At 41.0% G+C, this 26680-nt stretch overlaps 1 protein-coding gene across 3 annotated transcripts in view; it reads right to left on the reverse strand.

The window, feature by feature from the left end:
- gukh (NHS actin remodeling regulator GUK-holder) overlaps positions 1 to 12846 on the reverse strand; it is a 162656-nt gene extending 149810 nt beyond the window's left edge. For 2 of the 3 annotated variants that reach the window (XM_022834427.2, XM_022834426.2), the window contains exon 1: positions 11962 to 12846. In XM_022834427.2, coding sequence (XP_022690162.1) covers positions 11962 to 12238 — 277 coding nt within the window. In that variant the 5' untranslated portion in view covers positions 12239 to 12846. The remainder of the gene's footprint in view (positions 1 to 11961) is intronic. The other variant, XM_086968582.1, reaches the window with a different exon arrangement.
- Between the last annotated feature and the right edge of the window lie 13834 nt (positions 12847 to 26680).

Raw genomic sequence — 26680 nt, forward strand, 5'->3', positions numbered from 1 at the left:
CGACTGCTCTGAGCGTCGAGCCAATATATATATATAAGGAATCGAAACACTATGCATAAAATTTGAGTTTGCTTGAAATGGCACGTCAGTATATAATTAGCTTTGAAATTATTATGTATTCTCTGCGACAGTCCTTTTTGAGAGGGTAACCGAACTAGTCGCGTACGTTACGGACGGGAGTACGCCAAGGACCTTCCACGGAAAATAGTATTTTCTGTCATGATTAAAAAAAGTGTTCAAAAGCTTCTAGTGCTCTCAGACATTCCGCAGTGCTCTCATATCTGTTGCTCTAACAGTCCGGTTACATTTTCGCGGAACGGAAGCACAAATGTTATCTACTTATCGCAGCCATATATATAAGCACTCTTTGCGATCATTTTGACTGCAGCGCTCATTAAAAACAAAAGCAAAAAAGCTGTGCTTTTAGATAGACCCGCTAATTCGCCTCACATCTGTATGGTTAATGCTAGGTAATTAAGGTAATAATAGCAATTGTAGTAATAAGAATTCAGTTTCTACACTTAACAGAAGTCTTTATTGTTATAAAGGAATATAATTAGGCGCTAATCAGCAAGCGACAAACTGACATGATAATCATGTGTAATCTATGCAGTTCCACGCTTGCGATAACGGACCACGTACTTTTTCTGGCCTTAACTCGCCTAATGGACATGCATCTAGCCCGTCCTTGATTCTGAATCATCTTTATCTTTGACTCGAGACCAGGCGGTGTGGAGCGTTCGCCGGTGTTCAAAATGACGTAAAATCAGTAGGTGTATTTGCCCGCTTATCTATCTGTGTCGGCCTGTTTATTAGGGTAAAAAAATTAGGCTTGACGCGGAGGAGAAGGACGACATGAATTTTTTTCAGTTTGTTGCTTTATTGACCCCTGACTTATCCGCTATTCGATCAGTATGTATACTCAAAGCTTCGTGTATATGTAAGGAGAGTACAATGACCCAGAGCAAATAAACGTGTCGCGAACAAGATGAACCACGGTTCGGTCAGATGGAAAAGAACGTCGAATACAAAGTACACTGATTGAAATCGACTCTTCCGTCAGCTAAACGACCCGATGGGACTGTCGTCAACTGAGTACGCCAGAATAAATCTTGCGGTTTGCCTCATCACGATCTTCTACACGCAGTAGCTCTACTACAGTGACATTTATGAGAATTACCATTACCTTAGTGATCTAATTATCTTTGCTCCGATAAAGCACCTAATCTGTTTCCTGCAAAGTGAACGGAATATTAGTGCAGTGGGCCATCTTTGACGAAAACAAAACTCGTTTATTAGAACGCAAGCCTTCCATAAACGACTACACGAACAAGCTAATGGTTTCTTTATACAAATAAGTTGGCAACTCGTAAAAGACCTAAGCCTTACTGACATATCAAGGAGTACGAAATAAAATAATGAAAATTATTCTAGATAGCTTGCATGTAAGCCACGGCTCGCACGTGCAGATGTCCTCAACAGAAGCTGCAGGCATCCTTGGGGACCCATTCTGACCAAGATAGCACCGATAAACTACACGAAGATTTTTTCATCCATCATGAAATACTGCGATCAACTAATGGTAAGTACGTTTGCTGTCTCGTGTCAAGATGACCATCCTGTTATCAAAACGGAAGTTTCCCATCTTAGCATTTCAGTGAGTAGAAATGTAAAAGGTGACGCCGTTGTCGCTTTCTTTAAAGCTTAAAGTTAAAGTGTGGACATCGTAACTTCAAAATTGTTTTCTCGACGTTCAGGCTTTTCGATCTAAAGAGATAGCGTCTTAAAACCGTCACGAAATCCTAGCCGGCCCATAGGAATAAAGAGATCAAAAAGAGTATTCACTCACAAGCGTGTACATATTAGCTGGTACTTCGTTTAGCATTCATCACAAGAGGCAAAAAGTTCCGCAATCATATTTGGTAGACAATATTAACTTAAAAGGCTTACGACAAATACACGTATCTTTGACGACCAGGGAAATGTGGCTCCCATATTTTTTTCTTGCTAACTAGGCCTAATGAATCGGTAATAAATAATTTCAAATTTACTCTTGTTATCCGTACAAGTCGTATAGCACGTGTCATACGCACGCGGCAACGACCACGGTTTCTTTCCGCCAAAGCCCTGGCTATGGTCTCAACAGTAATGCAGTACGTCATCTATGCATTACTGAATAGTGCAATGCCGTTCCTTATCAGTACATAGTATTATAGATTAATAAATATAAAGGGGCAACAATTTAGCAAGTTACTAGCGATTTTACTCTGTAATACAGATCGTATTAGAATTAAAGAAAAAAAAAAAGGAATCGGTAACCTATTGTAGAATAGGATTTCTAGAAAACGTTCAAACACCCATTGAAATCTCCATAGCAGATTTATACGTATGAGTTATGTTGGTCATTCTAAAAGTCCGCTGAGGCGTTATGACGTAGAGTCCAGCACTCATGCTATACGTACGTTTATCATATACAGCTTTGCCAGTTAGCTTGAATGATAGCGATATGAAGCCAGTAAGATCTTCCTTTCTCGGTGTCCATGTATTCAATATACTAGATAATTTCGTATATATATGTTTATTATCATTACTATCCTGGCCAAATTCTTCATCCAGATTCGTAATAGTCATTGGCGGGTGATGCCTAGATGACTGCTCGCCAGCCAGTCGACCGGCCGGCCGGCCGGCCGGCAAAAGCGTTCATTGTTCGAAATCGTCGCTGCAAATCCGGTGCCCTAATGATAATAGCAAGCCATCCGTCTGTCGTTAGCTCTGCGTCGGTCAGTTCAGCTTCGTATCTGTTCGCGTGTGCGTGAAGCCAAAGCGTCACCGGACGACAACGGCCACTACGGCCGAAACGAACAAATCAGCGAAGCGCGTCAGGCCCCTAGATAGGAGAACCGAAGAAAAATCACAGACCACTGATTGGACCTGACGCTACCAAAATGGACGTTCTGAATGAACTCAATCGGTACCTATGGCCCCCCTCCGTTCGACTGACGTTTTGTCGTCAACGCATTTGCGAGCAATGACCGACACTACTGATAGTACTAGAAAAAGATATTTCGTTATAAGCTGTGTATTTTGCAATATAAAAATAATGCTTGATACCACATGTACAGGGAACACTGATTGCGGCATGATAGATTCATGCGTACACCTTTAAGAGGAAAAATATTTGATATATAGGGACTTAGCGATCTAGCTCTATGAGCTTATACACGCTGCGTCACAGAAACGTTATACTCGAATGATAATGTAGCATGACCATATATAAAAAGGACACAGTTTACTAGAATCTGTATAATATATTTCCAGCGTATATACTACATATAGCATCAGATATTCGCTAAGGAACTCTGCTAAGCGACTGTAAGCCGTTCCCTCGATTTTAAATTGCGTAAAAGCTCAATTCTATAAGTGGCTGATATTTTGGTATATATTTCAACACACGGCAGTGTCGCGTATTAAAATAGCAGCAAAGCAACGGACCTAACTAGCGAATAGCTACCGAGAGAGCCGAGCGATGTTTACAATTATCCATACACATACTATAAATGACGGGGGCATAATTTCGCTGGAATTGAAAATCTGAGAACTGCTTTGTTTAATTTCTTCCCAAATACATTTGCCAAACAATATAAATGGTACTTCGAACCTGTCGGAGCCTACTTCACAGTACGTGCCCTATTCTCACGGAATATCGCTACATTATTTCAATACAAACTAGTCTAACGAGCCTACCTAAATCGACTGCGTTGCAGCGCAGGCAGCAGTCTGTAGAAGTTCTGGAAATAACGTTTATCCAGTAAGCCTCATAAGTAAACCCTCTACGGCCTCAAGCCTTAATTACGAAGCCTACAGAGTGCCGATACGTTTTAAGCAGTAGAAAAAATATAGTGAAGGGTGAAATGAATACAATTTTACACGGTAAATCTGGATTCGACTTTTCAGCCCGATACCTTTCTTATAGCAGACGCCCACTACATAAACCGACCAACTATATTTAGTGGAAATTGAGCGGACTGGATATTTCTGCCAATTGACGGAAACAGCATCAGTAACAGCAGCGACCTTGGGTCGTCGAAGAATTGGTTCGTTCCGTGGATCAGCGAATGACCGCTTACCGTGTCATAGAGTGCCATACCGTTAACGATGGCTATTGGTTTCTCATGCGAGGCTGTTATTTTTATACTGACAACAGCTCGGTGCAATATCATGACCACGATAACTATAACTAGCGTCACCAGCAGCCCTATAGCTCCGATGGCTAGAGCAAACGGTGCCGCCTAGGAACAGCAGAAGACCCAGGCAACGACTTATGGACAGTCTGATTTGGCCCTGACAAGGAAGAAGCAGGCGGACAAAGGAGACACCGTCAGCGCGGATTGTCTCCTCGGGCGTAGTTTAGGCCCATATTGGATGACATCTTTACGAGTTCGTGTATCCTCTATCGGCAACAAAAGAATCTCCGTGGTCGGGGAACACCGTACGGAGCTCGATGGATGCCGGCAAGCGCTGACAGCCAACGCTCAATTGCTACCGCCACCACTGTTAAAATCATCAACATCAGCCTAGACCTGCTTTTTCCTCTTTTCTGCCAACTATAGTTTCACCAACTCACTTATACATTAGCTTTCGTATGCATTTTGCTAACCTGAAAAATGTGTTGCACATGCGTATAAGCCCTCAAACACTATCAAAAGCACTTTAATAGCTTTTCATTAAAGCGACGATAGCGCTTTCAGTCGAAAAAAAATTCAGTCGAAAAAAAAAAAAAAAACCCACGTAACGTATGGTGCTAGAGCAAGCCTGGACCTGGAATAAAGTGATCACAGATATATAACAGATCTACTAAACTTTTAGCGAAAATTTGTTACACGGAGCTAATATTATCAACTACATCCTACGTAGATTGAAGTATGCATGACCAGCCGATTTGCGCCGTATCGCTTAGTGATACTTAGAACAAACCTATTTAGCACAGCCGCTTTCACAAAACGTTTGAGTAATACGTTCCCATACACAACGATCTGTAGTGTCTCTAGTTACGTGCGCAGACTTATACACTTATGTGGCGAACCGAAGGTACAGAACATATACATACACATCTGTGACGTACGGACCCACGTTTACCAAAGCCTGGGGTACGTTGTAGATGACTACATTATAATACAGAATCATTATCTAGAATACCCCTAAGTAGTAAGCTGTTTTGATGAATTTTAGTATCATATATTTTCTAATAGGTCCACATTTAATGGGCCAAGCACATTAGACAGAGCTTGTTCGGCGTTGTCATTAATTTTCCACTTTTATGAATCCTACCCCTGTCCCACTCAGCATCCACAACTGATTCCCTACGGAATCCATTTGGTGTGTTCCGCCTTGCAAATTACGTTTACCTAGTAGAATGTGTGCAGTAATTTACTCCTGTTGGGGAAGTTTATCTCGAGGTCACCGATATTTCTAGCTCGTCAGTTTCTGCGAACGTTGCACGCCGAAAATTTCTCCAGCGTTTTCGAGCAAGTTACTTTTCGGGCGGTAATTTTCGCCAGCAAGAAACGATTTTTTCCCTTTGGATTCTGAAAGAACGATAGGGATAAACTTAGATAGCTAAATAATAGAGTGCCATATAGGCCCCATAAGCAGCATCGGTAGGGTTCTGCTCTTCTTTTTTCTCCCCGCTCGTTCAAGTTGATGACATAAAGTGTCAGTCCACAAAAGAGGCGACCAAACGACAGTGCAGGCGTGTTGTAAAAGTAACGAGCGTTAAGATCCAGCGATTCCAGCAAGCAAACAAGAACGCGACAACGAACACCTCGAAAATGGCAGCTGCGGCACGATCGCCGACGCCGCCGCGGCCGCTTCCGCCAGTGACGTTGACGCAATGGCACCGACAGTAGGCCATCATCAGCAGTCACGTCGGCGCAGCAAATACGTCCGTTCGAGTTTGAGGTGACGTTGCTACGACCTGACACGTTATGGCAACCGAATATGAACAGAAATTTGCCGAAAGCCAATAGAGAGCCTTGCTTCGACCACAGCTCAACGCTTGAAGGACGTTGGTGTGTAGCTACAGTATGAGTGCCCAACAGAAAAACCTGTTGCCTAACCATGACGAAACGGCCAAACAAGTATCTTGCCGTTGATGACGGATCCAGCGGGCAATGCGTCACAATTGAAACAATGAGATGATTATCATATGGTTAATTGTATTGCTTTTGTCTGGATGATAAACGAATAACAAGCACGATGAACAGCCATTACACAACTGAGCCACATTGGAATAGTTGTAATGGTCACACGGTGACGATGACTGTGACAGGTAGTGAGTGAAGCGTGTTAATCTAGCAGTAGCGGCTACCTTAACTGTTTCAGCTTTATTATTCGCGTTAAAAGTAAACAAAGTGAATTCCAGAAGTAAGTCGGTTAACGTCAAACGATGTTGCTTAAAAGATACAGCATCGGGCCGCGTTGCGCTGCTATCCTCCAGCTTTCTGTTCACAAGCAGACACAGATCTTCCTTTAATGGGAAAGAACGTGAACGTCTTCTATCAGCTAACAGCAGAACAAGTACAGCCAATGCTGTCTCAGCTTTACTTTGGGATTAACGTTTTCGTCGTGTTGGTTGTATCAATCGACGGGAACCAGCTGCTAAGACCCTGCCGCTTTGCCCTAAGTCTCGTAACTCATTCGGCCCGTCCGTATAGGCCTGTGTCAGCTGATACTGCTGATGTCGCTCTCCACGCGTTTAGCCCAACACCGTCGGCGTCATCGGCGACGGCGTTCTTGTTGTTGTTGGACGCTTCAAAGGTGTTCGACCCGTCAGCCGTTCAGTTAAACAGCGATTCGACCGATCATACTTGCTTTAGAATGAACGCAGTGGGCAAACGGCGAATAAATGGACCAGTTCAACGTTCCGTAGAGAACAAGGAACAGAGGTTTTTCTCTATGGGATGACGAAACAGTGCACGAGATTCTGAGCGAGGGAGAATGCGCCAGCGAACGAGGGGCGATGCCCGCCAGGCGCCCGCTCTGGTCGCCCACTAGACAATAACTGCAACTTTACCGATAGCCATATATATATGCGTGTCAGAAATAGCTTTGCTACTGCTCATTGAGCTTGTGCTTGGCCTGCACAGACAGGCACAAACATAAACGTTATTGTGCTGCTTCTTCTTCTTCTTCTTCTCTGTATTTGTTTCGGCTACCGCTTTTCACAGTGACTACATACAAATATGAGAAGTAGCCAGCGCGAAAACGATAAACTGTGAACTGCCCTTCTGTTACCTTTCTGGACAGCACCAATAGTCAGATGGCTGATTACTTGAACCGCACTGTTGAACGATGAGACGTTTAGGGAACTTCTATCGGGTGCTACTGTCATTTGGAAAATCTTAGTGGTTAAACACAATTTCGTCCATTAAACGTGCTACGACGCATGATAAAATCGAGCATTTCTATCGCTTGCGGACAAGGCAGGCCAAACAATGGTTTCAGCTGTGGTCCAATTTTGCCACCAGCGAACGTATTTCATTGCCTTTTTGGTTTAGCCATTTGCTCGTTACTACAAATGAAACCGATAAGAGACCTGTGGATTCTACCTTGTTAGCAGTAATGGTTCAGGGCGTCCAAACATAGTGAGGCAGGCAGATAACAGACAGACTGACCTCACCTCATAGGCACAAATACAGATTCGTCGCGTACCCCGTCCTATCAGGAAATTTTTTTCCAGGGTCCCATTGCGGCCACAACGAGCTTTAAAGGTGGAAATCTAACAGACGGCCTGGTTAAAAAAAAAAAAAACAGATCAGCCGGTAGAGTTGGACGTTCTATCTGTGGTACAGTTGATTCCTATAGATCATAACCGTTGTCACGCAAAACATTACCGCACGATTATCAGCTTCGTCTAATAACTTAGATCAGTTTTGTCACGGTGATTACTTTCGGTGATAGCTATTTACAAAGGTGAGGTAATGTTAGATATCCTATTTTTCCTATTTATACCTACTATAGAACCATAATACAAACATAATGTTGTGTTTACTCTTTTATAAGTAACAACTAATGTGAAATACAACTAAGATAATGGTCCTTTTTTTTGAACTACGAAATCTTTGACCCAAAACAATGCAGGTCACTTCGCCTCCAGCTGTTTCTTCTATAAGTAAATAAATAACTTCTATGAGTTTATTTAACAATGAACTTTACTTGTCTTAGCCAGTAGTAACGAAAGTATTAAGACGTTAGTTGTCGAAATTTACCTGGTAGTTAAATAGCGGTTGTCAACAGAGTCGGTGTATAAAATAGTTTATCTGTTTCGTGATATCATTACTAAAACTAACACGCAAACGGATGATGCAAAACACAGATATTCTTGAAAAAATCACTTAAAAATAGCAAGTAAGTAAGTAGGTTTCATCCGAGTCTCAATCTCCCATGTAGATTTATTTAAGTATAGATGATAAAAGAGAACAGGCTGCTGCAGCTGGAATTGGATCGTGAGCTCTTTCGTAATGTAAAAATTCAGCTTTTTCAGCTATAGGCCGTTGTACCATCGCCGTTCACTTTTAGCTTTGGCAAGCCAATCATACGACTTTGTAATCAACAATAGGTACTAGAATTATTGAGATATTGATTTTTTCGTTAGGATGTACTTAGATTCAGCACGCACTCAAAACGTTTCACCCATGACTCTTCTCTTCATAAGTCCGCTAATATTTTATATCAGAAAATACTTATACAAGCGGCTTTATAGTTAGAAACGTCGAAAAATTTTAGCTCGACAAAGGCGCTCATTGCAATAACAAATATTATAGAACGACTACATAATATTTTTTAGCCTGTTTCACGAAGCGTAAGTCGGACGTCTAAAGTTCTAGTGAGAAAAACGACTCAGCAAGGAAACAACTGACGCAGGACCATCTTACCAAGTGGCCAAAGTGGGCAAAAGAGGCTATTGAAAAGCCCTCACATGGATGCTATTCGATAGTGAAACTTTAATAATCCTTAAACCGCATTGGATTTATAACGGATAGAGCAGCTGGAAACGTATCAACAAAAACGTAACGTGCATATCAGATACAAGATCAATATATGGCGATCTTCATAACACTTCAGTATAAGTAATGCATAAACTTAATTACAGTTAGACTTGAACTTCAATGAGTCTGATTCAAGACAATTACGCAGACTCACCCTCCACTGTTGGCCTATATATTCTAATACGTTTCTACCTCGTTGTAGTATTGCCATTAGAACAGGCTATAATAGGTTTAATTTCTCCGCATTTTGAGCAAGATGCACTGAAATAAACAGTGTGTTTCCCTAAACCAGGGTCAGTGCAGCTAAGTAGTTCTATTTTTACGACTAGCACCATTAGGACGACGAGGTAACAAAGGGAACGCCAACAATAATGAGATTTGATCGACATCACGAAGTGGCACCGAAACACGTCGACGTCATAACCCGAAAGACTTGTCTGAACGCAGTGGCACATCAGATGGTCACCGACATCGGAATAGCAGCTGCATATTTCTCTCAGGTCTCCACACTCCTCCGGCTTCCAACACCTTCGATCTTTCCCCTTGATGTTGCAAAGTTCGCGTCGTCCGCTCCATTCGGTTCAGTCTATCAGAACGACCCAATCCTCTACCTGGTCCATTTTCTACGGTGCCGCCATTGACAAGATGCTTACCGGCGAAACCATTGCGATCTCCGGCCGTAGCGGCCGGCCAGCCAGCCAGTCAGTTATTTTCGTTCAATGTTCGTATCTGGCAATCGCTCCGTCGGTCGGTTGATCCATTGTAAACTCGCTGCTCATCGTTTGTTGGCGAATTCGTTCATGCCAGACTACAAAGGCCTCACCACCACATAAACGCAGGCTGGGCTAAAGTAATCCGAAGTCGATGTTTTCGCCGTTGAAGATTGAGGAGGGAAAGGAAGGCGGGTCGGCAGAGAACTTCTACTGACCCTGAGGCTAGCGGCCGTAAGAAAGCAGCCGCAACGAGCCCAGCGCGTGCGCAAGCAACAACATTCAGCCGCTTAGCAGTTGCGGGACAACCACAAGGGCATCGCAATATACAACTTTATAGGGCAAAACAACGGCGGCGCAACTGTTGATTGACCATAATGAAGTATCACTGCTTCGAAACAGATATGCTGCCGCCATCAGCTATAAGCACTATTAAAATGCCAAGAGACAAATATATGCCTATATATATTGTAGTATATACGCCACTTCTTTCTAACAAGACCGAACTGTGGCGTGTACTGAGAGCGGCATTGGGCCGCTATTCCATATGCTGACTATGACCTTCGACGTCAAAAAACCGCTGCCAACATCTAAAACTGTTTTAAATATATATGTATACAAAGGTAAGAAAAGAGAGCTTGGAGGCGAGGACCTTTTTGTGTCGAAACGATTCTACCAAGGGCTTCTCATATAATATCTAATATGGCAGGAGCTAGCGTTTGTGCGAACGAAAGCAGAGTTCGATGTCAATAGAGTCAAAGAAATGGCTGGTACAGAAGGGGGCGCAAACGATAAACATTGCGAATGATGATGAAACTTCAGGTTCATTTCAGCTCTCTCTCTCTATATATATATATATACATATATGGTGCCACCAACTACAGCCGTTGAGCTTAGGACAAGAGCGCAGGCATTTTAGGTACTATTCTTTTTCGTTCTGCAATTTCTGGCAGCGTCTGCTCAATTGAACATTGCCGTAGTTAATGACAGCTAAGTGTGCCTCGAGCGTGGCGACCTCACTGGCAAACCTCGTGAAGGAGCCTTTTGCTGCTATTGGTCATCAACTGGCCTAAATGAGACCGAATGTTTTTGAAATATGTTTTCGAGACGATAGGAGCACACGTAGATGGCACGAAGAATTAATTACCCGCCAATAGTTCAGCGGGTGGTTTCGTTCTGAAACTGGCTTCTAAATTAATTTAATAGAACTCCAGCAAGATATCTGCGTAGCATACGTGCCAGCGTTCTCTTATATTGGACAACAATAGTCCGCGACAAAAACACTTAACAATAATTCAAATAAATAATAGGCAATTCAGGTTTCTCAACTTCAGTTAATGCTACAAACATCAACGTGGATGGGCTATTACGCGTGACTACGTATTAAACAAATCAGTTACAATGTCCATAGAAAACAAGGCAAATACGTTAGGTGAATATTTAGAACTACTACCAACGCCTTAGCACGTTCATCCATGATCTCCTACCACACAGTCGCAAGATACTTTGTTTTTTGATATTCACTCTACTGATTTTAACTGGCATCAGTCCTTCGAAATACCCTTCAATTTCGTAGGCCGTAGGAACAACATGGCTCTTTCTTCGGTAGTTTCATATTTGTACTATTTTCTGTTTGCCATTCGATATAGCTAGACAAACCTATAGCATCAAGCTTAGCACTGTTCTGAAAGCCCACCTTTCTACGTAATGCGTACCATTATGAAAAAGTTTTTGTAAGTTCTTTATTATTATTATTATCACTTTATCGCACTTTCGCCTTTACCTGATCCAACTTCCTACAGCCATATTCACAACAACAACACAATCGTGTTTTGCGTGGACATGATCAAACGCGGGATCATTTGCACTACATGATGGACGCGCAATATAACGCCAAGATGGAAATCTAAAACAGCCACTGCAGACCATGACATGGCTTTTGAAATGTCTGTTACTCTTACTGCTATTATAATGTGACACTTTATAAAGTATTCAGCAGTTACGATGGTAACATTGGGTTTGTCTGGTGCTCTTAAAAATAAAGGCCTTCACGCTGTAAAATCCACCTTCATAGACGAATCTTTGAACGTCGAACTTCATGGTATTATGCCACATATGAGAGTTGGTAGATGGGTGTCTGTGTGAAAGATTATTCTATCTGCGTTAGTTCTTTTAGACTCAAACTTTTGCCAGCAGACACTTACGGACTGAAACTTTCTTGGCGTCAAGTTTCCCGACGACGTCGGCAAGCGTCTGCGTCCTCGCGGCAATTCGCTCACTTCGTTCGACCAATCGACCACTTTCCGTCGCCAGTTCCTCGAAGACGACGTCGGCAATTCTCACAAGATCAGCCAGTTGCCGAAGAGCTGCAACAAGGGTAAGATTTGCCGTACATTCGAGATCATCCGTGACCCCTTTATCCGGCGGAATCGCCCGCCGAGACAAATACACAGGATCAACACTCCACTTGGGAAATGGCATTTTTCTTCTTGCTGTCGCTAATGTACCGTCTACCGCTTTCTACCTCGAGACCGCTGTCCTTCAGCGTCTCGTGGCAGAAGCAGCAGGTACGCGTTGAAGATGCGCCGTCGCCCTACCCCCAACCGTGTAATCCGAGTCACTGATTAACTGCCGAACCACGTAATAACGTCCGTATCATATTTGCGTTACAACGATCTCGGCAGCCGGCCTGGTGATCATAAAAAAATGCAGAGTATAGCACGAATCTCAAGCACGTACATACGCAAACACGTTGAGAAATCCAAAAGTACGAGATTCACAACATCTTCCCGTCGACAACAAAACATAGGGTGGCGAAAACTGACCAGTAGAACGAAAATGAGGAATTAAGGCGTCTCAAAAACGGTAGGGGAATTAGGTATAAGCTCCTGTAAGATACTGTTGACGGTCACTGATTAACTATAAATCATTGAATAGGCCATTTTGAGGTATCCCTGTTCACATCGGTTGATTAAACACTGCACATTAACAGCAAAAACCTTGTCGCAGCTGCATATAGTTGTCACTGAGAAACACAACTTCCAAACAAATTCTATTATGTGCATTTGTTTTCTTTTGTAGCGCTGGTCTACAAAGTGGGCCTTAAATTCGAATAAACAAGCGTTCTCCCGTCGACACCGAGAGCCGCATCTGCTGCGCGCTGTGTTCATAGTCTGCGCGCCTCAAACTTCTCACCCTCGTCCTATCGACCCTTTCCAGCAACACTCGCCTGACAACTTTCCTCTGCTGAATTCGTCGAGGGTGGAGCGATACGTACGCGTTGACGTCATTCTAAGCGCATTTTACGCTGTTCTACGTCACGAACAAATTCCTCAATAACCGTGACAACATTCTGTAATGTATAGAATACCCTTGGAACAACTGCAACAATAGAAGACGACAAAGGGTCGTGTTAACAGAATTCGTTTGACTCATAGGCACTTCACAGATCTGAAATACTTGTCTCTACAAGTATTCCTATTAGATTCTTATTAGAAGTATGATGAGATATTTATGAGTTAGGTGTTTCTCCTAATTTTACGCACAATTATCAGAGCCGTAAGCTGACCATTATTATTGCATTGAATGAGCATAGTTTCCTTTTCGTTAGCTTGCAGGTTGTTTATGAGTGTCGTATGAAATTATAAGAAATGTTCAAAACTAAACCTTGCGCAATCAATTGTAGTCGTTATTACAAACATTGTTTTTCTTTTACCAGATACGTATTTACTGAAATGGTTGTTTAAGCATAATTTTATACGGTCCAAAAGAAATCTAGATTTTTTTTGTCGTCTACAGAGGACACGTATGGTGCGTAGGAAGTATGAGTTGCCATTGGAGGTGGGTCCATGCCAATAAAGGTAGAGGCTGAATCGTTAAACCGTTTTCATCTCAAAAAAATACATATATAATAAGAAATGCTTTATTGGGGATCCATTAAGTGGTGAATGAATTAAGTATGAAAGGCAACAACACTCGCCAAAGTGTTTTTGAATTTCTACTTTTTTTTTGACGAAGATCGTTTGTTCTCTGGATTAAGTTAGTGTTTACATGCGTGTGCATGAAATTTACCAAATTTTGCAGGGCCACTGTAGCTTCTTTCAATTCTGCCATGCAGAAAAGCAATTCAAACTTATGTAACAAAATCACTTGCTTCATATTCGTTTATTTTATCCGGTGCTCAACTTTTATGTTTAAGATTAACACCATCGGCCTTGGTAACTATGGGACGTCTTGCAACGTAACTTGTCCAACTGGTGACTGCTCTCTTCTACAGTCGTATCAACAAACGTCTTCTGTGGTTATATAATGCAACTTTTTCATTTAGATTACTTTCATTTTGAAGCAGAACAGTGAACTACTTAGTTATGCTTTTTGCTTTTGGATATGATCATTGATTGGAGGCAAAGGAAAAAGAGAAAGGCAAATAATGAAGCATTCTTGTAGACCTTTGCAGGAAGTTTTCTTTAGCTAGGTTAGTCTGAAAACAAGAACACACGTTTCTATGTAAAAGTGGCAGATCCTACTTGTAGCTAAAAAAAAAAAAGGAAGATGAAAGACGCATAGGCTTACTCTCATTAGCGGCCAAAGCCGCAATGCTATGAACAATATCAGTACGTGTTTAAAGGATATTGTACATATACATACATATATGCATGCATGCATGATTGCCTTTCGAGACACATGGTGACGTCGTTAGTGGATCGGACGAGGTTGTAGACGACGTCTGCAACGGTGGCTACAGCTACACGACGGCTTATATGGTACATCTGCACCCGGAACTTGTTAGATGAAGTCGTTAGATGAACCCTTAATTTTTTTTACACCAATTGGCCGAATTTATGACTATAACCGAGATTCATTAGGTCCATTACGATGTTCGTTCCGTTCACATTTCTGAATTTTAATTGGGGCAGAAAATGGGTCGAGTACTACTTTTTAAAGGAAGAACGAGTGATTTCTATTTTTAGCTATATTGGATTTCATTTTCACTGGGTGTCATTCAATTAAGACAGTGCAACCAATATAAAAATCGTTACAAAGGGAGAACTGAGCATTATCACTGAACTGTTAGCTCGAAAAGATTGTTCGGTGAGGTTACGCATTGATCGACAGGGATTTATCACTTTACATAAGCGCGTGTAGATGCTTTATAATATTAAAATACTAATATAAGTTATTGAGTACAAGCAGTTGAGTTGCTATGGGTTTTGGCATAGAGCTTCGAAAGTAAACTGACTATGGAAGCTCAGATGCGTTTTACCCGAACCAGAGCGGATCGGAACTATTCCCAATGAGTCATAGCTCCGGAATCCCTCAGATCCGGTACTGCACGAGGATCATTGTTGAACTTACGGTTAAGTCGTTACCGTTACTCTCCTTCTTAACCTACTATACAATATTATTCGTTTGCGTTACACTTTATAATGGGTATCAGGGCATTTTTCTGAATATTCCTTATAGTTCATTAGTTCATGATATGCTTGATAATTTTTTCAAATCGCACTCGAGTATGGGGTGGCACGTCAAATTCGGGTATTTCTTCTAAAGTTAAATTCATGGTTTTCGCCTCCAAACGTTGTGCTGTGAGACTCGTTCACAGACGACAATGGTTGCGGCCACTTTCAAATTTGTCAAAATCTGAGACAGATATGATAACTAATCGATCGCATCAAGCCATTAAGTTATCCAAACACGATACATCCGTCAACCGCGACGCAACATTATCGATGAAGTTATATTGGCCTTATAATCAAGATCAAAACAGTGGAGTACATACGCGTTTATTTACCCAAGTGCGACGAGAACTGACTGGGTTTACCTAGAGTGTCCATGGTACCGGTTCTCACAGCACCGCTATTGTCGAAAAATTAATCTCGCCAAAACCAATCGTTTGCAACAACTCTGACTAGACAGACAGCTTGCCATAATGTGGAGATCCTAAGATGGTCATGTGTCTTTTTTTGATTGCTAAGCCAAAAGGAAAATCAGCATGTCAATAACGGAGCGTCAAGCGACGCAATGTTTTACGAAAGCGTCACGCTGTTGAATTACAGAGACTGGCACGTTAACTTTCTAGCTAGACAGAAACTATGAAAAGCCTCTCCGGAAAATCATGTAAATCATTGTAGCCATTCAATGTAGTTTATTAGTGTGTCATCCCTTTAGCTAGGATCAGTACAATTTGAATGTTTGTTATGTATTTAGTGAAATTCAGCTTGATATAGTTTCATCTAGTCTGTCTTCGCGTCTTCTGCACATAATCGCGACCGGCTTTGAATACAGAACAGTACTTTCTGGGGACTTCCGTCGTCCAGAAGCCACAATTCAAATTCAGAAAAACCGCTTCATCATGTAATACAAATAAAAACGAAATTCATTAAGAAATAAAAATTTGAGGAAAGTTAATTGTTTGAGGTTGTGACAACGAAACGCTTCGTGAACGTTAGATATAACTATATATAGTATATTTGCTGGATGAAACTTAGAAGTACTTGCCTTCTTTTCCATGAATCGTAACAGAGAGGATGCTAAAAAACCATGCGAGGTATGCGTCCGATGCTCTAGGCATTGCCTCAGACGGTTGGTTTTTCGCATAGAACAGAATATCTCTACCTCGATATCTAAACTTACGTATCTCTATGGTCGGTAGGAGCAAATTTCAACAAATATGATTTCTGCATAACGGCTAGACTTTATGCGTTACGAAAAATACACACATAAGTAGAGAAAATATATAAACTAAAAAAATCAAAGTAAAAAAAATATTCCAATTAGATAAATACACATATTAATATCTCTAGTAAGCAAGACGAATTTTCTAACTAAAAGCATTATCATACTTATTATGTACGCAAGCCCTTTAAGCGTAAGAAAAATCTAATTATAGCTGACTATGGGTTGTTCGACCCCAGCTGACACACGTCACGATCTTCCCTAGCTTGGAGCATCACCCCCATGTACTCGCATGCTTCAAAAGCGTAGTACGTATTTACATTTCCTACCGATAATTTGAACGAACTCATTCGCAATTCGCTCTGATTTAACAATAGCCGCATATATTGATAAAGTATGGCTTAGGTAAAAGGACAACTGTTGCACCGTCTTTATAGGCTGTCAATTTACTGGTGTACGGCAGCTTAATAGAGGATGATCTTGTATTTTACAAAAAAAGAATACGACATTTGTAAAAACTTCATCAAACTAGCGCACGTTTAAAACTATTGACTTCTTTTTGACGACGAGTTTAAGTGATGTTGTGGGCTCAGCAAAGCAGCGTCTGTCTAGAAGGGATCGATAAGTGCAGAGCTGGGTCTAGTCCCCGACGTATGTGATGAGAAGTTCCTTGTTGCTTATATAAGGGTCTTTTATTTACATTTGCGTACACAGTGCACAATGTAACATACGATTGCAGAATTTGCCACAGAAAAATCGATCAAGCACACTAGTTATGTAGGTGTCCCAAAATCCTTCAGATCCAGATGATTGAGCCTAGTGAGCGATGTACAAAACGGTGCCCTTTTAATCGTCCAAGGTTCCAATTCGAACAAAACGATATAAGATTTAGGAAAATAGATGACTGCCTCAGAACTACTCCGTCAATTGAGGATACTTGTATATGGGAAAGAGTGTTTTTCTTTTTAGTATACATTCGAATTAGTTAATTAGCAGGCCCGTAAACAAGAGTTTTTATTTCATCTTCCAAAAAGGACCTGATGATTAGCAATTCGGCAACGGCAATTCGGCAAATTTACCGAAAAAACCCCTAGTAATATTCAATTTACAGGTGTACACTGTATCATTGAAACGTACGTAACACGTTAGCCGCATATCTTTCATCCTAGCCGGCATACCCGATCGAGAGTGTAGTCTAGAAGATACCCAGTATCTTCTATATGTTATTGTTTTCGCTATGGCATCAAGCGTGTATTCTGCCTGATAATCGAGAACTTCTTGTGACATAACCAACCAGTCTAGCTAAGTCGTCTCTCGAATTCTGCCACACTAATTCGGGGAGAAAAATGCTTTTAGCATTTCTTTACCTACACTGGCGTTAAGATACCACTACCTAATGTTTGAGATACACAAACTGCTGTGATAAAAATAAACATTCTACGCCACCGTTCTAAGGCTTGAACGCTGTTTCTAGCTCTCGATTCTGCAATCCCTAAAAAATGTTTTTTTTTTTTCAATTATTGAGCAATTCGTGATCGCGAACCATTAAGGTTTCAGTTACCCTAAATAGCTTGATGAGTAACAATTTTACCGATAACGATGGTTTTGCATACTGATTTATTTCCGCCATACGGTCACAATAGCGATTTCCTCATTTTCTCCTTTCACAGCTTTCACTGAATTATAGAGAGCGTTCATTTGATGAAAAAAATATATGACTTTCGTTAAATATCTTTTGCTTTACTATTTAAATAAATGCGTGCAGAGAAATATGACAGTTAAATTGCTTTAGTTATATTGTTTTAAGATACATACAAGCAGCTAGCATTATGAACAAGTGCTTAATATTAAAAAGGTTGGAGTGTGACATAGGTCCACCTTTGCAAGTTATCTGCAACCTCTGTATATACTGTTACCATTCAACTGCTGATTTTGTTGTGTGTTTGTGCGTGTGCAAATCTGCGAAGAAGTTGAGGTAAACTAACTTGTCAGCCTCGCTCTGACGTCGATTGCACTTTTTCCAGCACCGTCATCGGCGGCAACCGTATTTGAATGTTTTTTACAGGATAGAGAATAGTTAAACCCCGCTTGAGCTCTCGTCATTACAGACAACCTAATGCCCCCCATTCCAGTTTTGCTAGCTCAGCTCATTGTGAATCGAAGAAAGAAGGTCAATTATAGTGCTTGTTCGGGAAAGCGTCGACCCAGTTTCCAGCAAGTTTATAATGCAACACTTCGGACCGTTCCGGGCAATCACTGAATGACGTTTGTTGGCCACTCTTTTAGACAATACGGAGAACCACGATCAAGGACATGCCAAATCAGTAATGCTGAAAGCCCGAATTTTCTGTCTAATTTAATGTTCCAACTTGATATGTTTGGCGTTAAGAAAAATGTGATATATACTCTGAAGCAGAAAAATAAAATGGAAATAGACGATGCCAGAAAACAGGCCCCCCTGTGAAACTTAGCTTACGGTAAACAACATGTTAGATTAAACATGCTTCCATTAACTTCCATAGGTAGGCATAAGAAGAGAGCTCAATTTAGACTCGAAGTGAAACTTGTGTACTCCTATGCTGTTCAGTAGAACTTGATTTGTCTCCCGCCAAAGTTGGACTATCGTCAATGTACTTGCGTTCATTGTTTTCGTAGCGCAATGTTTGAAAAAAGTAGAAATACGACAATGAATACGCTGTAACTTTAGAAAAAGTTTTCGCCGTATTCCTGAACAGCTCTGTATTAGGCGGTAAAGAATCTATTACAAAATGAAAACCCTCTAGGCAAAGGACCTGTACAGATCAAATTCTAACGTAATACACCGTCGGAGAAACATATCCTGCCCTTTAATGATTCAGTATAATCAATTTGGGCCGTACGCGTTCATCGAGCTTATTACCTATGAGAAAGTTTTAGTAAGCTATAATCGCATTTAAATAAATACTGAACTTACTCGATTTTAAGAGTGTACACATTCTACAGGAAAGGTATATTCCGATACGTCGTAAATTTGCCAGGCTACAAATACTCGTAACAGGTCGGAATCATAAGCAGAACTCTACCCCTACTCTGTCCGTATAGCATCTAGCAGATCAGCACCTAAGGGCCATCGATGAACTTAGCAGGGACATATTAAATAGTTCATAACTCTATTGTACCATTAAAAAAGCCGCTAAAACTAGAAGGCTGTTGTCATGACCTCTTGTTGATAATGTCAAATCATTGCGGTCTTCAAGTTCTATGCGTAACAAGAAAGACGTCTTAGGCGATACACGACGAGTCATTGTTCCACCTAAACTGTTAGTAGATAGCCATTGTGTTGACTGCTATTTTGGCTAAATACTTTCGCGAAAAATGTATTTTTCTTAGTTCAATTAGTTTAAACATTTTATTTTTTTTGTAAGGCTGATAATAACAGGCAATGCGATCCTTGAAAGGGCTTATGATATTGGATCGAAGATATCATACGCACCGAATGTACTGAGGTTTTCAGTGACCTTGATCGCACTAGAACAAGCGGACAGAACGATCCTTGTTTCGTTCTATGTTTACACTGAGCCTTTTCAGTTTATGGTAATGACCTATGTAAATTAGTTGAATGGTCTCCTGCTCTTACTACAGAGCAAGTCGGCCGAAAAGATTTTGATGACGGCTGATTAAGGCTCTTCGTGATCTACCTAACTTGACCACTTCTCAATTATTAACTCCTTGTCCTTGGATGGTTGATGTTTTTGCATGAACCTAATTTTTCAAATAGTCATTAATAAAAATTTTATCGAGGGACGTTAGGCCACACTGCTCTTTAAAATCAGTGGACCGGCGAAAAGAGTTTTTTTCTACGGCCTTATGATGCATCATAAGTGATTGTTAAGCAAACTGTGTATTAGAAGAATAGTAGTAAAGGTCCAAATGCGAGGTGCGCCACACATTTGACAGTGAAAACTGTTGTGCACGATGCCGGGTTGAAGTGGTCGATGAGCTGATTTCGTCACGATACGCCGCAGGAAAACAAATTATTCTTTTACTAACCATAAAACCTTAAAAATTAACGCGTACTGATAAACATAGCTTCGTCAATGTAAGTATCACGAATCTTTTATCCACATACATTTTTGTCGTGTTTTTAGCGAATGTTTCGAACCTGGCCGTACAGCCGAACCGCTCGTATCCCACTGATATCTACCCTTCTATCTGCCAATGGCGATGAATATCTTGAATAGGTTTCCTTTATTTGCCTTCACAATTAGCTTTTTTGAAGTTTGCCTCTCTAAGCAGCTATATAGTACGTTCCGGAGATGCCGGAAGAGGATTACATAAAAGAATCCAGTACTCCCGCTATTTTCGCTGAGGTCTCTCTTGCATTGGCTCTCAGCCTACCTGGAATAGACCTTCAGATGTGACCTATACGATTTCCGAGTCCCAAATAGAACACCGGCCAATCTATAAGCAGCATAACAGAGACGAAATTCAGTTTGAAGGGCCCCCTTACCCCGTACCCCGGAGAACTAATATTGGCGATTTTCAGCTCTCATTGTGTAGGTCCGAATGTGCAATGTACACACCCACTCTGCGAACTCTTGGTTATATGTTTATCAAACAACAAGAAGAGACTATTAACATGGAAATAATAGAGGTAGATAAATAGGCGGGTCCTCAAGGGCGACCATTATTTACAAATTAACTTGTCTACTTTTTTGTTGGCTACAAAAGACGAATCAGCGATAAGCAGAAGCCATTTCTGCAAATTTGTTCTCTCGGATGTAGACACAACAGACAGTAGCAGGCGCATCGATTTCCGGTAACAGCACTGCTTTGTTGGCAGGTTCCAGCGAATTTGATAAAGGATGATGATATATAAACCGAAACAATGTGTTTGAAGAAGATGAGAAAGATAACATTATTGCTTATCAAATATAGAAAATGAAAACAAGGATCAGATAATAGATTAGAAGAAAAAATACTTTTCTCGTTCATAAGATATGAAAAATCTACGACTTGCTATTGAAGTGCTTAAGTTCACATCCTAATTTATTGATTAATTGCTACAAAAAAGTACCATTCCCGAATTAACGGTCACTCAATGGATGTGCTATCACCATGCGTACTATTATTCTTGTATCGAGCTAGCACAAAATGGATTTACTTTTTGACGACTGCTATGCCATCTGTCCCTGTATTCCTTCATTCTATCGTCCTTGTTGTTTAATATTAGATACTTGTTTTACGAGTCAGCGCAGCATTATTTTCTGCTGTCTCTGTCAATATTTGCAACGAGGTTAGTTTTATAGCGATCACGTTCAGTGACCTGCATGCTTATGTTCCTCTAACAGGACTGTACGAAGAGTGCAAAGGTTTATTAAGGTTCATATAGGAACACTCAACTTGCAATTAGCAAAATGCAAGATTAAAACAGAGTTAGTCCGCCCACATTTCATGATGACGAAGACGCCCAACTTCCGAGAAAAGTTTTCAGTCATTCAAGTTGGGCTTATGCGTAAGATGGGCTCGAACCGACAACCTGTTCCTTTGTTTCCCGCCTCTGCTTGAGTTAAGCGGGTCACTGCCGCCGCTAGAAAGCTGTCATTTGTTCCCGGTCACTAGAACTTTAGTGTAAGTGAAAACAATCATTAATTGCCACTTTGCCAGATTTCTGGGCATATATGCAGGTGCGCATACGGATTACTTTTTAGTTTATGCCATGAAAAGCTATGGACAATGGTTTCTTGTAGCTCAACTCTATTATTTTATGTACCGTGGCAGGTAACGGTCAAATAGAATTTTCTTGTGTTTATTATTGTTTTATTGGAAGCTTTTTGCGTTGTAAGGAGTCGAAGCAATTCTCAGCAATAATTAATCCGGTTTTACATAAATGAAGGGTGTAATAATGGCTGCGCTATATTCAAGACTATAGCATAGGCCGTAAGTGAGTTAAGATATATATATATATATATTAAGTGGAGCATAAGGTTGGCTTATGGTAACCTCAAGCTTTGTAGAGAAACAGATATCAACTATTAGCAAACGTGCGGTAATCAAAAGTTATCGTACATATGGTTCTAATTCCGTTGTCCTATAGCTTATCACTCCTTTCTGTATAGAAAATTGCCGCTATCTGGGGCATTCAAACATGTGCATGTTATAAACATAGTTGAAAAACTTGAAAGCCTGGCGCATCAGGGTCCACAAGACGGATAAGAACATGCCTTTATCTTAGTAGAAATCCTATTACTTATATCTGAATTCTGACGTTTTGTTATAGCCTTCGGCTAATGCAGCCTTGCATTGTAATTGGTGGTTTCCCCCCTGTCACACATTCGCCAGCTACTTTCCCGGCTTAAAATTAATTCAATTATGTTGTGATAATATTACTACCTGATGAAAGCAACGTCATTGGGGCTGTCGTACTGTTTCGCGCATATGCCACTGTGCGGCATCTAGTTGCCACTATAGTTTGCTTGCAGCCAATTAATGCGAGCATCTGCCGTTAGCTAATATGGTGCATCTATCCTTGAACCATATAGATATACCTATTCACCGTCGTCGATCATATCGGTAGGCTTAGATTCTAGTATTACTGCGAGGGCAAATATGAATTTATCGCCGTCGTTTATCACTGCATTTACTGACACAATCACTAGTACTACCAGTCCTGAAACTGCTATCGTAGCGTATTTCGTTAGTCGTCAATAGACTTTTGGATTTCGACATAAGCTGTACTGTAACGCAATTAAAGGCATTTGCCATGCTCCGGCGATCAGGTGTCGCTTAACGTCTACAAGCGGGCGAAAAGGGCAGGTGAGCTGGGTTTCTGGGAAAAGTTGCTTTTTTGCACTTCCATCGCTATCCGCCTCCCCTTTTTTTCTCCCCATAACCCCTTGTATTTTTAATGTTTACTATATATTTATTTTCAGCTATTCACTTACCCAATTATCATAAATGACATGATTGCCTTATGATGCCTCCATATCGTTCTTGCTTCGCTTGTGACGAAGACTGAATTGATGTATTAACTTTGTTATTTTTGTTCAGCCACCGCTTTTCTTTAATAAGGGACAAATCGATAATCTGAATCCATTCTGGGCTTGGCGATAGTTCTTCTTTATAATATCGTCTTAGCAGTCACACAGGGCGTATACATTATTGTACATAGTTGAGCAGAGAACGTTGACCCTACAGGTAAAACTGGGGACGTCTCCCACTACAAAAGGAAAACTCTAGCCTATATATAAACATGCATGTACAAATGTGGGAGCCCATTTGTAATGTTCGCTTTTTTTTGTGTGGTTTTTGTGTGTGTGCGTGTGTGTGTGTGTGAGTGTGTGAGTGTGTGTGTGCGTGTGTGTGTGTGTGAGTGTGTGAGTGTGTGTGTGTGTGTGTGTGTGTATATTCGTTTGCGAGCTCGATCGATCAAAATGATCGCTATTCAGATCGTAAAGATGGGGCAGCTAGTCAGCTTCTACTGCGCTTGATTGTGCGATATTTATTTCGACTATATGCAATTCTGTTTGTCTACGAATGCTAGCGAACACAGTAGTTTAGATAAGCGTCAACTACACCTTCTAGTCGGTTCTAAATTCGGCTGGCCAATACGTGAGGATAGACTAGTTTAGCCAAAAAAAAAGTGTAAATATGAAGGGTGTCACGCGGTGTTATTAGTACTAATAAAGCTTCAACTAACAGTACCTGCTATATTGTATTGACACAAATACACACCATAGGCCGAATCCGCACCGAAGGCTCCGTTCACGGCACGGATAAATCATGTAAGCGTTGGCCAATCAACGACAGTGTGTATCCGAGGATCAAATAGTTCAGTGCTACAGTTATACACTAACGGCGGCATCAGCAACAACCGATTTTTTGACGGACGCGAAATCAGGCCAAACCGTGTAGGCAAGCAAACCGTTACCCGAATAGATCGTGCCTATTCGCCTAAATAATTTGGTGACTGAATATTGCAGCAGGATAAACAGTGGTCATTTTTGTGAAATAAAGTCGATGTTCGGTACAGAATCCGCCCTGCTACGTATTAACAAAGTAAACCATGAATTATTCAAATAACTAGCGAACTAACAAGCCATAGGCAGTTAGTTATAAAGATAATATAGAGATTATTACAATCAAGAAGCGTATAAGCCTGATTTGTTAGGACGTCAACAAATAGTTAGAACTTGAACGGAGATATAGCAATGAGTTAGTTAGGTGTTTTTTTTTCAAAATATTTGAATTTACGATAATAGTTAGTCCTCACATATGCAGCGCAGTGAAGTGTAAAACAGAAACCACTCAAATAGATAATGTCACAGCAGTACCATATCGTAGTTTAATAGAACAAGAAAATGCTAATTCTGATGGCAGCGATAAAACATATTAGAAGCTGTTCGTTCTCGTCGGATACTTGGTCACATCCCAGTGTAACGAAATTACTTCGAAAAGCAAGCATCCTTGTCAAGCAGTAGCCTCGTACGGCCTCAAAGCACTTGGCACACTTTCATTTCCGGAAGCACAATTTAACATGGTGGCCCTTTGACTCAATGGCAAACATCCGCCTCTATACATCGTTCATGGCGGAGCAGGGCTGTAATGTATTACGGCATCTGCATTGTCGATTGTGCAGCTCGATTTCAGTAATCATCAATTTGGATAAAATTGCAACACATACAGTAATACTGCGGTATATTGCAACATGTCATTGTTCATCAGATTCTAAGCATTTGATTCAACTCACTGTCAAAACGTTACGATTGTTTTAGTCTGCCTTTGCGTAAATTATTTCGCCAAATAAATCTATCGATAATATTGATGACGATAAAGTTAGCTAAAACAGCCTCTACCGTGTACTAATATATATATATATATATTGTTTGACAGTTTTATGTCGTTTGCAGACTGTAGTAGTAGTATTGTTCGACTTTTCATTTTATGACTACTTATTTAACAGCGGTCAGAAACACCAGGGGTCAGGGCATCACCAGACACGCTGCAGCGGCTGACTTTTCGAAAAAAATATGACTCAAATAATGACAAAAATAATAATTGTTTTGAATTCGCTCTGATGTACTGAACCACACGAAGATGTTAGCAATGATCAAGTCAAATCTGATCCGATCCGATCCCATTGGCAAGCGTATTTAAACTACGTGCAAAACCGTTAGACCGCTGAAACTGAATCTGTCGTTGTTGATCATAAGATCGTGTGAACCTATATGTGATGGAACTAGTTATTTAGGATAATTGCCAGAAGTAGCGCGATACCTTTGAATACTTCGCCTATGTCTCTATTTTTAGTATTGCGTTTCATTAGTAAAGTATTACTTTCCTTACGTTCACCGTTAACTAGTGTCCTTTAATACTGTTATTATTACTACTACTGTTGTCGCCATAAACTTCGTACGTAGTAGCCTCCAGAGTGTGCTCATTTTTTTAGTGGGATTGCCTTACAGTGTAGTGCCTTATAGTAAGTGGGTAAACATGCTTTTCGGCTCTGCTATAGCCAAGTTCGAACGTTGTTTTCTGCTCACAAGTTGTTGTTGCTGAAGCAGGCGAAACTTAATAATAGACTAGGAACCTACACAGTATAGACGTTGCCATATGGTCGCTTTCAGGTTTCACTGGCCACAGCAGCAAACCGCCAGCGGATCTCACCTTCTCTAATATTGCGCCTTCTCCGTTCTTTTTACGACAAATTCATAGAGGTTCCGGCTTAAAAACTCTACAGAAGCACTAAATTGTAGCCTGGTGCCTATGGGTCACGTACTACATCATTCAACGATAGTGCTGTTCCATTAAATAACTCATAAGGTGTGTGTATATACGAGCCGAAATACGCTAGTGACTACCATTTGGTCGCGTACCAAATCTTGGGCAGTATAGACAACGATTTTTAGTATACTGTACAAGAATTCAGCGGGCAAAGACTAAATTATATTGTAGAATTCATTCTCATTATGATTTATAGGTTTGTAAGAAGAACATAGAGATCATCCTCAAGCCAAGGGATTCGGAGAATCTTTCCCGCTTGGTTCCTCTCTCATCTCGTATGGTACTATTACCGTTGTCGGTGAAGATCTTGCCGTTCCTATACGCAAAGCGTATAGAGAATAAGCCTAAGCATATAGAACGGCTTGCTGTACCATCAGCTGTAGGCTGCTGCAATTCGGTCGGCGTTACTCATCGTGAATCGGTTGAAGCAGTTGGAGAATGCAGCGGTAGTACGACGCCAAGAGCGGAGCGGATTGCAGTCTCGCC

Source organism: Varroa jacobsoni, unplaced genomic scaffold (genome assembly GCF_002532875.2).
Source record: "Varroa jacobsoni isolate VJ856 unplaced genomic scaffold, vjacob_1.0 scaffold_524, whole genome shotgun sequence".
Taxonomy (NCBI): Eukaryota; Metazoa; Arthropoda; class Arachnida; order Mesostigmata; family Varroidae; genus Varroa; species Varroa jacobsoni.